The sequence below is a fragment of the Parasteatoda tepidariorum genome, chromosome 5 (genome assembly GCF_982258835.1).
Source record: "Parasteatoda tepidariorum strain Cologne lab strain chromosome 5, Ptep-v5.0, whole genome shotgun sequence".
NCBI lineage: Eukaryota > Metazoa > Arthropoda > Arachnida > Araneae > Theridiidae > Parasteatoda > Parasteatoda tepidariorum.
In genome coordinates, this window is record NC_141759.1 from 47,780,280 (window position 1) to 47,795,688 (window position 15,409).

The following is a 15,409-nucleotide window of genomic DNA, read 5'->3' on the forward strand; positions in this document are numbered from 1 at the left end:
TTTATCAGTACATTTAAAAGTCTTGGCGTTGTCGGAGTAGATTGTATGACAACCACCTCTTCCAGAGAGAAATCTTCTGAATGCGAGCAGAAAATTTGAAGTAGACATGTCTGAGACTAATTCAAGATGTATTGCTCTCGTGACTGCGCATGTGAACAAGGCTATATATGATTTCTTTATTCCATTTTCACCCTTGATGTAGATTGGTCCGGCAAAATCAATTCCGCATACGGTAAAAGCAGGAGTTTCACTAATTCGATCTTTTGGAAGCTGTCCAGTCATTTGGGTAGAAGGCTTGGCTGCGTATCTGCGACAAATCAAACATTTCGAGACAACCTTTTTTACTAATTGTCTTCCTTTAGGCACCCAAAATCTTCTTCGAATTTGTACTAAAGTGCTCTCTACTCCAGAATGAAATACATTTTCGTGTTCTCGCTTGACAAGCAACTCTGTAAATTTAGACTGTCTTGGTATGATTATAGGCTTTTTCTCCTCGAAAGAATAATCTCCTTCGTCCAATCTTCCTGTGATTCTCAGGATACCTTTTTCATCAAGAGAAGGAGCTAAATTGAAAATAGTAGAAGAAGCTGGAATAGGCAAACTAGATTGGAGAGTTCGTATTTCACTTTCAAAGAATTTTGCTTGAGTAAGCTTTACTAGTATATCTTCAGAATTTCGGAGCTCTTCTGCAGTCAAAGTGTCCATATTCGGCTTAACTTTCTTTAAACAGTTCAAATATCGCACTCCCCACGCTATGATTCTAACAACTTTTTCGAGGTTGCTAAAGTTAGCGATATCTATCAACTCAAGTTCTTCACCATCTACACATTTCATAACGGTGATTTCATTTTTACGATACTCAATTTATTCATCATTTTCTTTGAAGAGTTTCAATTTTGGCCACATTTCGGTCGGAAGCGACAACCAAGGTGGCCCCTTCCACCAAATGTCGGAATTCTTCAATATACTCATGGAAGCACCTCTGCTAATAAGATCGGCAGGATTGTCAATTCCGGGGCAGTGGAACCAGTCCTTAGGTTGAGTAATTTCTTGAATTTCTTCCAATCGGTTACGCACAAATTGTTTAAAACGAATGGCAGGAGTTTTTATCCAACAACACACAATAGAGGAATCGCACCAAAAGAAACTGTCACACGGAATTTTTATGGCTCTAGTAATAGTTCGAAATAATCTAGCAGAGAGGAGGGCACCTAGTAGCTCAAGTCGTGGTAATGTAATCATTTTGAGGGGCGCAATTCTACTTTTAGCTGAAACAAAACATGTAGAAATATGCCCATCACTAGTTTCTGATCTGATATAGGCAACTGTACCATAACCCTTTAAGCTGGCGTCAGAGAAGATATGTAACTGTGAACTTATAATTTCTTTGTTACCTGCTTCGAGAAAATAATAACGCGGTATTTTCAATTCATTAAGTTCACCGAATTGTTTACATATTTCGCGCCACTGATTTTCCATATCTAAGGGTAGCTCTTGATCCCACTCCAATCCGCTTTTCCAAATGCTTTGAACTAGAGATTTTAGAAGCATTGTAAAGGGTCCCAAAAATCCTACTGGGTCAAAAATACGCCCAATGATTTTCAAAATAAATCGTTTTGTTATTTGCCTTGTGTCTATTAATTTTAACAGATATTTGGACTCAAAGTAAAATACATCTTTTTTAGGATCCCAACAAACTCCCAAAACTTTTAATGGAAAGCCTGATTGACCTAACGATTCCTTTTCATTCTGAACATCTATACCTGCATTCTTCCATAATTCACGTAATTTTTTATCATTTGTTTGAAACTTTCTCAATACCATGCCCGCATCCCGAAATATTTCAACACAATCAGAACTTATTTGAAATGCTGTATCTGTACTGTCACTTCCCCCTATGACGTCATCGACATATACCCTATTATTTAGTAATTCATACGCAAGAGGCTTTGATTTTGCAAACTTTTTAATATGCTCTTTAATAGTAGCCACTAAGAGAAAAGGGCTACAGTTGATACCAAATAGTACGCGGCAAAATCTATAAATTACTGTAGACGAATCATTATCGGGGTCATCTGACCAAAGAAATCTTGTGACATCTCGGTCTTCTGCATTAATCCCTATTTGTAAGAAAGCTTGTTGAACGTCCCCTATAAAAGCAATCTTGTTTTCCCGAAACGCTAGCATAAGTTCATATATATCTGGGTATAAATTTGGCCCAATATACAAACAATCGTTAAGAGACAATTCATTTTTCTTATGCGCGGAACCGTCAAATACAATCCTTAATTTGCTAGTTAGTTTATCGTTTCTTATAACCGCCCTATGAGGTAAATAACATTGTTTATAATTTTGGGGATCAGTGTTTTTAACTTTCTCAATTATCCCTTCATTTTCGTAAGTTTTTATAACTTGTTTATATTCTTCAAACAAGGATTTATCATTTTTAAATCTCCTTTTTAATTTGTCAAACCTCTCTGAAGCCAGCTCAAAGTTATCATTTAACAAATGTTTTGTATTAGGTCTCCAAAGAAGTCGTACACTATACCTATTATTTTCAAAATGCAAATCAGAATTAAAACCTTTTAACAATTCACTTTTATTATCAACATTTTCTTCGTTCATAGTATTTATTCCTAATCCTTCAAGGTTCCAAAACAAAGAATAATCAACATCAGATATTATAGTATTGTTTACAATCCTACTTAATTGGCAATTATTCATGAATCTCCCTTGAACCACAAAACCAAATAAACTATCGGTTGCAACGAGCCCTTTTCCGAGCCTCAAAGACGTATCAAAGATTACGTCATGTAGGAAATCGGCGCTGATCAAAATGTCTATATCAGCAATTTCTCCGGTATCCGAAAGAAAAATATTATTTTTCCTTGCTAATTGTTTAATTCTCTCAGGGGGTGCGGCTATTTTCCCACACGTTATTTTTTCTACTACAAATGCTTCAATGCACACATTTAATTTTTTATCGTTTTTGTTCTGAAGATTCACTTTCACTAAATCATAAGAACACCCCTTGGAATTTTTTTCTCCAAAACCGAAAACATGCAACCGTTCAGTTTTAATGGTCCTGAGGTTCAACTCATTACAAATATCCCGTTTCAAAAAACTGCGATGGCTACCAGAGTCAAATAAAATTCTAACCAACTTCTTTACATTACCATAAATCAAATACGCTAAAGAAGTCTGTAAATAGATCATTTCATTTTGTTTTCGTTTCGAAACACATGAAGCGGTAACGGATGCCAAAGTATCGTTTTTCTCTTTCGACTCATTATTTATTGCTGATTTATCACAAATTAATTCGCTATGCGGTTTCTTACATAATGTGCAAATACATTTATTCCAACATTTTTTGGATGTGTGATATTTCTTTAAGCACCGGAAACAGCGAAATTGATCTTTCAGCGTTTGTTTTTTTTCTTCGATGGTCAGAGAACAATCTTTCGATTCGTGATTTTTGGAATTACAAAACAAACAAAATATGTTGTTAGATGCCGAAACTAATGCTGAGGAAGATGAGAACTTTCGATTATAATTATGTTTACTATGGCTCTCCGACCGTTGCTGTGTTTCAAAATGAACACTTTGTTTTTTAGAACTATTAGACAACACATGTGAGGCTTCTCTACATTCTACCTCTTTTCTAATAAATGAAATTAGTTCATCAATGTCAAAATCTACACTTGATTTTCTATTTTTATTATAATCTAAATTTAAATCCTCTGGTAGCTTTTGTAAAATAACAGGACAGAGTAAATTACCATAACTACCTTTTGTTACATTCATTGATTGCAAACTGCGAATGTGGATTTCACATTCGTCATAGAATTTACGTAGAGCTTTAATATCATATGAATTTCTTACAGAATTAATTGATAAAAGTTTATTCATATGACTACTAATAATTAAATCTTGCCTACCAAATCTTTCTGTTAGCAACTTAATAGAAGAATCGTAATTACTTTCAGTTAATGAGAATCCAGAAATTGCACTCAAAGCAACTCCCCCTAAATACATCTTAAGATAATTAAATTTATCAATTTTTTTAAGACTCTCATTACTATGTATAGCTATGTTATAGCTATTCCAGAAACTGTGCCACTCACAAGCATCACCAAAAAATTTGTTTATCTCCAATTTAGGTAATTTAACGTTAGCAACGTGCGAGATATTTCCATAAGTTATATTTTCTTGTAAATTATTGTTACCACTATTAATCGTTACTTCCTGTCTTGTAGTCTGGCATTTCAGTAAATATCTTTCAATTTTGCCTTTATAAGCCACTACTCGATCTTGATACTCTTGACTTTGTATGATTTCACTCTCTAATTCCTCGCTCTTATCAAAATAATTTTCAATTTTCAAATCAAGAGCCTTTAAAGTTTCGTTTTTATCAATTAACTGATTTAGTGAATCATACAAATCAGGATAATCAGGAAGTGTTTCTAATAACGATTTATCAATTTTATTTATTAATTTTGTAATCAGCTGTCTGATTACTGCTCTTTTGGACTTTAATTTTTCAAAATCATCCATTATAAACAGCTCGCACGTTACTATAACAAATACAATACAATTAATACAATAAAATATCAAAATAAATTACCGACTTAAGGGAGACCAAACAAAACAAATGTTAACTTACATTTCATGCAGGTGGCCTATTTTCGGCCGGTGTAGCACCATGATTTGAATTCAACAATAATTACACTAATTGTAATAATAAAAAGGATTTTATTTCATTGTGGTTCAGTGGTTAAATCCAAACTGAAACTTAAGAAGTGAAGAAAAAAATAATAAGAAATTGTTTGCGCTCAGCGCCATCTGTTATTATAAATCCTCAACAGAAACATACTGAAAAAACAAGACTTATGTATTATAGCCAACAAATCCTATCTAGCATAGATCAGGAAGTTATTTTATTATGTATAATAGTGGTAATTTATACTCAAGATATCTTGAAGATAAATTATGATTATTATAGCAATTTTTAGCTAAGGAGTAAACTACTAATCAAATGTCAGAAATAAGTTTAAATGCACCCAGAAGTAAACTTACAGAAACATTTCAAATAAATATACTACAACTATTTTAGTTTATTTATACTTACAAATTTATTGCTAAGCCAGCCAACAATAGGAGCAGCTATACCATAGGTAGCAGATAATAAAAGAAAGAGAAGACCAACTAAGCCTGCATCAAGACCATACTAGGGGAAAAAATTATAAATTAGAAAGATTTGAAACATTTTATTTTTTTCTTTAATATTAGATCAAAGGTGTATGAGAATGTTCAAGCATCATACAAATCACATCATTTACAAATAATTTACGAAATAAAAAGTTAATATTTATAATAATCTTCAACCATAATTGAGTTTTAAAAAAAGTTCCCTTTTTTATGTTTGATTTTATTAATGTTGCATTCTTCAGTATCCTAGAATAGGTTGACAATTCTCTTACTTATAAAATGGCATACTTAAGAAAATTAATCAATGTTAAATAATTTTAATATTAAGTACTTGATAAAAATTAAATTTACAATCTAAACTTTTTTTCTTTCCTTAATTGTCAACAATAAAGATATTTTGTCTTAGTTTCCTTAAACAAATAATATTAAAATTCTCATTATTTATTTTAATTTTAAATTTTTTATAATATTAAACATTCCCAGTAATCCAAGTAAAATTGGCAATAAAGTTTCATTAATTTGGGTAATGGCAAATTGCAAGATTTCCGATACACTTCTTAGTTTTATGACATCATTATAAAAAAATCCTTTAAAGAAATAAATAATAAATCTATCTAAAATTATCTTTCGATAACCTAAACCTGATTAATTTTCATTGAGAGAATATTTAAAGAAATACACAACTATTAGATTTAAAAGTGATTTTTCAATTCATCTTTTTCTGATCATGAATATATATATACTTACGTTCATGAATATATGTTCATGAATATATATTTATTAATTTCATCAACAATAAAAAAGAGTGTAAACTATTAAAGAAATTCATAAGCAGTTAGATATTTAAAGAAATGTATGTAAGTAAAAAACAAAACTATATTAAATTAATGAAAATTATTAAATTTTTTTGACTTTGAAAAGTCGTCAACATTACAAGAATAAAATATTACCTGTCGCATGTGAGGCTCTAAAGTAGGATCTATAAATCCTAATATTTGAGATGTCATTGCAAGCAAAACGCAAATAACAAGTATGTGTGGCATAGACAATATTTTTAAGTAAGAAACTTCATTAGTGGATGCAATAACAGATTTTGGATCTAAAATGATATTTAATAATAATAATCGTCATCAAAATAATTTACATCATCATACAACAAACCATATTGTCAGCAAAAAAAAAAGTTCAAATAGCACTTGAATTGATATTAACACTAAAAATCTACATCCGGTAGAAAACAAAGTACTGTTTTAAATATATTAATGCTTATTAACACGATAAAAAAGTAAAATAAACAGCATAAAAATGGTATAAGTCAGTATACCAATAATGCTTTAAAGCTTTAACTGTATCTTCATTTCAGAATTCATTTTCTTTTAGATAATTAGTTATTTTTTTACTAGTTAAAAGTGATATTTGCACAGTTGGGATATATATATATATATATATATATATATATATATATATATATATATATATATATATATATATATATATATATATATATATTTATATAAAGCAGCATTGTTAAATGCAGCTTTAATTACATTTTTAAACAGGCAGAAAAAACAGCATTCTTGAGCGGCCTAATATAAAAAATGACAAAAATAAAGCCTTATGAAAAATATCACAAAATGGTTAAGAAAACAATATAAGTGTAGCTGTAAAGTTAGCTGAGTGCATAAGCTGAACTTGAAAGATAATATTTATATAATCAAACTGTACACAAGATGGGTGCAACATTTGAAGAAAAATTAATTGCATCTGCTAAAGAAAAATATCTTGTTCATAAACTCCCATGAAAGAACAAATAGATTCATTAATTATAAATTATGAGTAGTCTGTTTGATCAAAGAAAAGAAAAGGCTGTATTAGATTAGTTAGTAATTTATCAGTAAATTTAACACAAGATTGGATTTGTGCAAAAATCTTTTATCTTAGGAAATCTTGATGACAAATATTGAAAGTTGCCCTTCGTGCTTCATGCACAATTATAGATACATTTGTTTTTTAAAAAAATATTCTATTAATTTGAATTTTCTAGGAACCATTAATCAGAAAAAAAAATTTCAGTTTTGCATTTTCAAAAAGTAACAGGTTAAATTTTACTAAATAATTGAGCATTTTACTAAAATATCCAGACATTATACTGTAGTTGCGCGTAAACAAAACTTTTTATTGCACAAAAGAGATATTCTAAAAAAAAAGATATAAAAATTAAAATTTAGGGTTTGAGATAGCTTACCATCCAGATGAATATTATTGGTTGCAAACAGATTATAAATTATCAATTTTAACGATTAAAAGTCATTACTAATTGGTTAAAATTGTTTTTTACCATTTTAAAGTTATGATTTATTTCATTTTTTAATTTAATTTATTTAATTATTTTTATTTACTTTTATTTATTTATTTATTTATTTTTATTTATTTATTTATTTATATTTACTTATTTTTACTATTTATATTTATTTATTTACATTTATTTATTTTTACTTATTTAATTATTTTTATTTATTTTGTGATGTTTACAGTTAGCTGTATGAACCAGCAAAGAAAAACCACTCCATAGAAGGAAGTAGTTAAATCCATAAATAAGATCGAAACAAATCAGTTGAATTTTCAATTTCATTGGTCTATGATAAATGTTTCGTTAGTTGCAGCACAAAATGCATAATTTTTGAAGGCATCATAAAACACACAATACAATATATTAATAATTTTTTCAATACAATATAGGTACACATTTTCTATTTCAATACCTGGTGTTTTGAGCAATAACAAATACATGATTGGTACAGTGAATAAGACAAAACCACCAAGGGCATAAAATGGCAGGGTAAATCCACCAGCCTACATTGCAAAAATAAAACTCAAATTAATGAAAGAAATTGTTAAGTTAAAAAGCATTAAAAAGATTTAAAGTTATTGCAATTATAAACTAAACACAAAAAATACTAATCGAGTTCTTAAAAAAAATTTTTTTTTTTTTGAATTATGGAAACATGTAGTAAGATTAAACCTAAATTACTTAATTTAAATCAGTGTCATTCTTCAATAATCATTTGACTCACAGACTACAAATTAAAAATCTGATTTATATTTTTCCTTTATTAATGTCAAGGGAAGCACTCTTAAATTTTTATTAAAACACAGTTAAGTGATAAAATTGAACATTTCTTTCAATTTTTGAAGATGTTCAGCGTTATAACAGTTTAAATCCTAAATTTAATGAAAATAGGTAGTTTATTAGACGAATGTTTAGTTATCTAGGATTAAATAAATTAACTATGCAATGCTATCATACAATGCTTTAGCTTGAGCATTAAAAAAATTTATTTATTATAAATCAATTTGTGAAATTATCATCAATTTAGTCTTTTTTTTTAAAAAAATTTATTGATTTTTTGACAAAAAACAAGGACACAAAAGAGAAAAAAAACTATTTTCAAAATACAGTCTAGTTTATTAAGTGATCCAAATTTTTATAGCTATTTTTTTTAACATAGCTATTTTTCTTTAACATTTTCAAACATTGTTTGCTAAAATACAAGATGTTTCAAAAATATTTAAAAATTTTTTTAGACGAGTCATATGTGCAGATAAACAAACTTTTAGGCGATAAAAAAAATTCTAATGTAAAGAACTGAGAATAACATAGCATTCCATGACCTGAAAAGTAGCCAAAAAATAGTAGCAGATGTACGATAGCTGATAACAAAATACAGTCAAAACCAACAATTTTTTATTTTATTTTTTTGCAGTAGCAGAAAAGCAGACAAATCTTGCCACCATATAACACTGCATAATCTAGCTAATGATACCACCACATACACTGGTAATGATACTGAATAGCTTTGAGATTCCGTAGAAAAAATATCAAAGCTCAATGGATTGGGTGCCAAATCAATTTTAGAAGTGCACACACAGACATTTTTGATAATGATTTCATTTCTATGATGTGCCAAACATACATTAAATCTCTATCGCAACATTTTTTACAAGCTGTATAACCTTCAATGTGAAAAATTTCTAACTTCATAAGCAAGACATCTTGTTATCTATCAATTTGAAGAGATGATTCAATAATTTTGAAAAAGGAAAAAACAAAGTGCTTGATGAAATTTTTGATTTTTTCTCAAAATGTAAGGTTTCATGCAAGACCTTACTTTGAAGAGCATTAATTGCAAAAAAAAAATCTAAGTTAATAAGTAACATAAATGATTATAATAAATAATTTAAAAGGTAAAAGTAAAGTAAAGCATGTCCGCAACAGCCCGTTGTGAGGCAGAGGGGTCACGGATGTTAAGGCTCCACAATTTTGTGGTAGGATTGTAGCAATATAGTCAGCATTATACACAGCCTGTGTTTACTCTTAGAAAAGCTGGTACCTATCGATCTGAAGCTGGGTGGGCTTTAAGAAACCACTAGGGATCAAATCCCAGTTCTTAACGACGACAGTTTAGTGCCTTAAATTTAATGGGTAACTCTAATCAATAACAGTGTTTTCATCATAGAAAAAAAATGGGTGAGAATTTCTCACCCTTTCTCAAAAACAGGGTGAGATTTCAGAAAGTTAAGTGAGATTTCTAAAAACTGAAAAAAATACAAATAGACTTGGAAAAAAAATTTCTTTTATTATAATACATTTTTAACGTCTTCTATTTTTTAAAGCATTGAATATTTTTGCTGCATCATCATAGAAGATTTTGCCTTTACAAGGTATTTGTCCATCTTACATAAGTGCATAAAAAAATTTGAACGTCTTACATGAAAAACCATACCTACAGTAAGCACGTGGCTGCAGAGAAATGTATTCTAAAAGGGGTTCCGTGGTTCGGAGGGGTTGTGTTCTGTTGTTCGAAAAGGTTCTGAACAATACCTACTGGTAAATAGGAAAGCTAGATAACGGGGCAAGTGTTGAAAATAATGAAGATCCAGGAAGAAAAGTGAAACGGATTTTATTCTAAATGACGTAATTCGAAGCTTTTTCCAAAATGTGAGAAATTCGCGAATTTTGAAATTGATTTATAGAATGCGCGAATTTCTCGCGGAAATAATTTTTTAATGCGAGAAAAGAAAAAAATATGCGAGATTCTCGCGCTGTAGTGAAAACACTGTACAAGTAATCACTCACACAGAATACAGGCCAAAAAACCTATTCTACTAAGACAATAAATTGCCTCTAGTAATTAATTTAATTTTGTTTAAATGTTTAACCCTTATAAATTTTAAAAACCAAACTTTTCTAAATGGTGCATACATTTTACTATGACAGTTATTTATAAGCAAGTGCAAATCTGTTTAAGAAGTTAAACTTATAGCATAAGTGATTATAATAAATAGTTTAAAAGGTTACTGCAACAATATATAAATAACCACAAGTAATCGTTCACACAAAATACAGGGGCAAAAACATACACATGGGTGATTGTGAGCCCAATTAAAAAATCCTGAAAATTTCCTCAGTAAAATCATTAATGACGCATTTAAAAAAATTAATATCTTTATAAATTTAAATCATTGATATTTTCACAACGTGAAATTCTATATTAATTATATGCAGCGTAATTTAAATTAATAATTACGTATTTAGTTTACTTTTATCTCTAATCACATTTATTATTCTACCAGAAAAAATATTTACAAATGAAAGAGATGCCAAGCATAAATTCTAGTTCTAATATTTTTAAATAACATATACAAGAATTTTTATACATAAATGTTATCGATGATTTCTGTAAAATTCTGAGCTTTGAATTTCCTGAAATTTCCGGATTGCGGTTAGAGAAAAATTCAGATTTTTTCCAGACCACAATCATCTCTGTATACAGCCCCAAGATAATAAATTGCTTCAAGTAACTAATTCTATTTTATATTTGTTTTTTAATAAATATAAAATAGAATTAGTTACTTGAAGCAATTTATTATCTTGGGGCTGTATGCAGAGATGATTGTGCTCCAGAAAAAAATCTGAATTTTTCACTAACCGCAATACGGAAATTTCAGGAAATCCAAAGTTCAGAATTTTACAGAAATCAGTTAACCCTTTTAACCCTTCTAAACTTTCAAAAATATTTTTTTTTCTATTTACTAAGAGAGTTACATATAAGCAAATAAAAATCTGTTTATGAAAATAAACTTACAGCATAAAGTGCCCCTCCGATTGCAGGTCCTACACTCATACCAATTCCCATGCTTGTTTCAACAAGACCCTAAGGAAAGAAAAAAAGCAAAGTTTAAATAACTTAAAAAGTCAATTTTACTTTTAAAGCTAAACATCTCTAAGTAAAATTGTAAATTTGTCAAGATTGGCATAAGACATCTATTTCCTTCTGGTGGTTAATCTAAGGATCAGAAATCTGATATTATGATCTTTATTATTGGAATAAAATACAAGAATAATTTAAAATATAATAATTTACTAGCTTTTAAGCTGCTATACAACTTTTATTAAATATAAAATTATAATAAAAGTTTTCTCTTATAACATTAGTAAATTATAAATATTACCACAAATCAATGCATTTCTCACATAAGTAAATACAGTAGTTATATGAGTTCTTTTCATAATTAAATATTTGAATTTTGGTTTATTCAACTAAATTCAACTTCTAAAAGGAAAAGAAGCTTAATTTTCATTATTAATTGTGGAAATTGCAGCTACTTAAAGAGCATAAACCTAAGGCTTACATGGAAAGGTAAACATCTAGTTTAAAAGTAGAAACAGACAAGTGAATAAGCTGCTGGTAGACAGACATAATGTTGACTAGGTGGAAATAAATTGGAAAAATCTCTAACTTTTCTCTTTTCCCCCTTAGTTAATTGTTATACTTAGATTTGCACTATCCACCAAGATTTTGCTTAGCTGTCAATAAATCAGAAATTACCAAACCTAATAATCTAAGTAAAAATAAATAAAATGAAACATTGAAGTTAATAAATTATTTAATTTAAAAAAAATTTAAAACAAATATTGTTGTAAGAATAAAACATTCTTACTTGAATATTGTATTAGATTCACATGAGAAAAATTATAATGAGATGTAAGACAAACATGTGAGTGTAGAAAAAGTTCTTTTAATCTTTGCAGCTCACAAAACAAGAAAAATGAACTATAGTTGAGAATAAACAAGTCATTTTTCTTATTAAACAAAAACAAAAAATGAATAAATAATGGTTTCAAGTTATCATCATCAATAAATTATGAAAAATATTTTTACAGAAAATTCAATTAATTTATATATTTCTATATTCCTTTTTTAATAGAAATTTTTTACTAATGCTATTCATTTCATGTTTCTAACAAATGAAGCAAATTAATTTAAATTCAAATAAATTATCTTTATAAAAAACTACGAAAATAATAATAAAAAAAGATAGAATTTACAAAAACTTCTCTCATACATCACTGTGTTTAGGTATAATTGTTTAAGCATTACATAGCAATGAATAAACTTAAAATGATGTAATTGAAAAATGAAAAAAATTATTTTTTGAAAATTTATTTAATAAATATTTACGAAAATAGTGCTGATATGGTCAGGAAATTGGTCAATTAATATTGTCATTGAGGCAGTACAAAATGCAGCAGCTCCAATCGCTTCAAATGCGCGTACAATAAAACATAATGCTGTGAATTCCACAGTTCCATCAACCAGATCTAATAAACTAAAAAAAAAAGAAAGCAGGTTTTTAAAAAAAAATTCTTTAAAAAAACATATACAGCTTATACACATGCTTATATATACACATCTTTTTAAGAAGAATCGTTTTAATTTGAAACTTCATACAAAAAACTTTTAAAATGTATAAAAATTGTTTGTATTATTGTTTTAATTAAAAAAAATTATTTAAAAAGTAACTTTTATAAGAAGTACAAAACATATTTATTAAATTTAAAATTGTTCCACTTTGATGACAATTAGATAAGTTTAGCCTAGGGATGCGTCTAAAACATGCTCATATTTTCATTATTTAGTAACAAATTTCAATATCTGGTTAACAATTCCTATTATTTGGTGGTAACAGCTAAGTTAGCCAGATATCCATTAGTAGTTAACATTCATTTATGCAAAAGATCATATAAGAATAAAACTATATTTATAAAACAAGGATTTTTGAAATCAATATACTCTACCGATATCTAAATCAATTATGCTGAAATTACTAATTTTAGTATTGTCAAAATTGAATTTATGCCCAAGATTCTAACAAAGTGCTGTAATTGATAATTTCTCATACTCTTGATAAGTGAAATATCATAGTTTTCTAAAGTCTAGCCTAAATTTTATAGTGTACATCTAGTTTGTCCAATGTAGCCAAGGTCTCACTGACGCTAAATGTTGTATAATAGAATAATTTCTGGGGCATTTACCGTATTCCTTGTTAGCGTGACCATTTTAACGATCATTTAATGCTGGATCATTTTGATGCTCTAACAAAACCCATAAAAATGATTGGGTCCTACATAACACAGTGAAATATACATTCATGCAAAAACTATAAACATAGGATGAAATGACACTTTAATTCTTCTTTTTATCCTTTGTACTCTTGTTACCACTATATATATATATATATATATATATATATATATATATATATATATATATATACATATATATATATATATATATATATATATATATATATATATATATATATATATATATATATATATATATATATATATATATATATATATATATAAAAATTTAAATTTCTATTGTACGAAGAATTACTTACCCAAATAATATGTTAGTTGTACCACAAAAGGCAACACCGGAAAAGAGCATAAATTTTGCACCAACATAGGGAAGCTGGAAAAAGTATGAAAGTGTAATAAAGCGTCAATAAATTATCCTAAATATTCAAAATATACAGTAAAACATCTTTACTACAGTACTTCATGAACTGGCTAAAGATAATTACATAGAGAGAGGAAATCTTATACCAAAGGTCGATAAACTAACATAAACATGTTTATTAACAAAAAACAAATTTTTTATATTATGTACTACAATATAAAATATCTAAATTTGTGTTGCTTTAAAATGTATGCCATTATATAAACGTCTATCTTGGAAAAAGGGGAAAAAGCTTCAGTAGGATGTTAATTATTATTAAGGCACAATAAAATTGGATAATTTTGTTATGCAATATAACTAATTTTATTAAAAATATAGAATTAATTGATGTGATTTAAGATAAACATGATATATTATTATAATCAACTGTCATGATACACAATTATAGTTTAAAATTAATGGAATGAAAATAGGAAGAAATTTAACACATGCGACCTTCAAGTAAGCTAAGTTGTTAGATAATTAATTAGATAAAAGCCATTGCCTGGCACTTCCCTGGAAGACAATGGTTTTTCACTCATCAGCAAAAATAAAATAAATAAAATTTTAAAAAAACTAGAAAGAGGCATGTGATGATAATATAAAAAAATCACCTTCTGAGTATTTAATTGAGCAGAGGAAAATGGTTTTATAGGTGTTTCTAGCTGAACCAGTAATTATCAACGCTAGACTTTTGAAAGTTACAAGCCATTGGGACTTAGAGCTTCTTAATTTCTGGGGTAACAGGAGAATTTTCAATTATGTGGGCCATGATTAAGATTGATGCCCAGTGGCTGGGCTGTAGCGCTTCACGCTGTCGTGCCACAGGTCCCTGGTTCGATCCTTGGGTCGGGCAAGGTTGACTCAGCTTTTCATCCCTTCAGTGGATCGATAAAATGAGCACTAAGCATGCTTGGAAGCTAAACACTGGGGGTTCCGCGTTGGGCTGACCACTCAATCGGAACATCTGCTCTTGCACCTCAGAGCCCAAAAGGTCAAGAAAATTGAGGCGGACACAGTAGGCCTTGGCTTTCCATGGGCTGGCGCGCCACTGAGTTTTATTATTAAGATTAATGTAAATCTTTTTTTTTAAAGATATATAAAAATTATGTGTTTCACTATTAAAAAAAAATAAGGAGACAATTAGTAACTGATTCAGTAATAATTAAACAAATAATAAAACCATAACTCCATATCGATTGATTTTAAAAGCTCAAAATTTCGTCATCTTTTCTAACTATAATTAGGTAACGACATTAATTAGGAAAGGTAGGATTTTCTTTGTAAAAATGCCTCATACTAAAATCAACTGAAAAAACAGAGTTTCATCTATTATTTGATTAAAAACTTGA

General features: G+C 28.5%; 1 protein-coding gene across 4 annotated transcripts in view; it reads right to left on the minus strand.

The window, feature by feature from the left end:
- Window positions 1-15,409, minus strand: part of LOC107455362 (MFS-type transporter SLC18B1) — a 32,798-nt gene that overhangs the window by 11,071 nt on the left and 6,318 nt on the right. For all 4 annotated transcript variants that reach the window (XM_016072893.5, XM_016072892.4, XM_043041125.3 and 1 more), the window contains exons 4-9: window positions 13,957-14,030; window positions 12,732-12,879; window positions 11,355-11,423; window positions 7,971-8,061; window positions 6,159-6,307; window positions 5,129-5,227 (exon numbers count right to left, since the gene is read on the minus strand). In XM_016072893.5, the coding sequence (XP_015928379.1) occupies window positions 5,129-5,227; window positions 6,159-6,307; window positions 7,971-8,061; window positions 11,355-11,423; window positions 12,732-12,879; window positions 13,957-14,030 (630 nt within the window). The remainder of the gene's footprint in view (window positions 1-5,128; window positions 5,228-6,158; window positions 6,308-7,970; window positions 8,062-11,354; window positions 11,424-12,731; window positions 12,880-13,956; window positions 14,031-15,409) is intronic.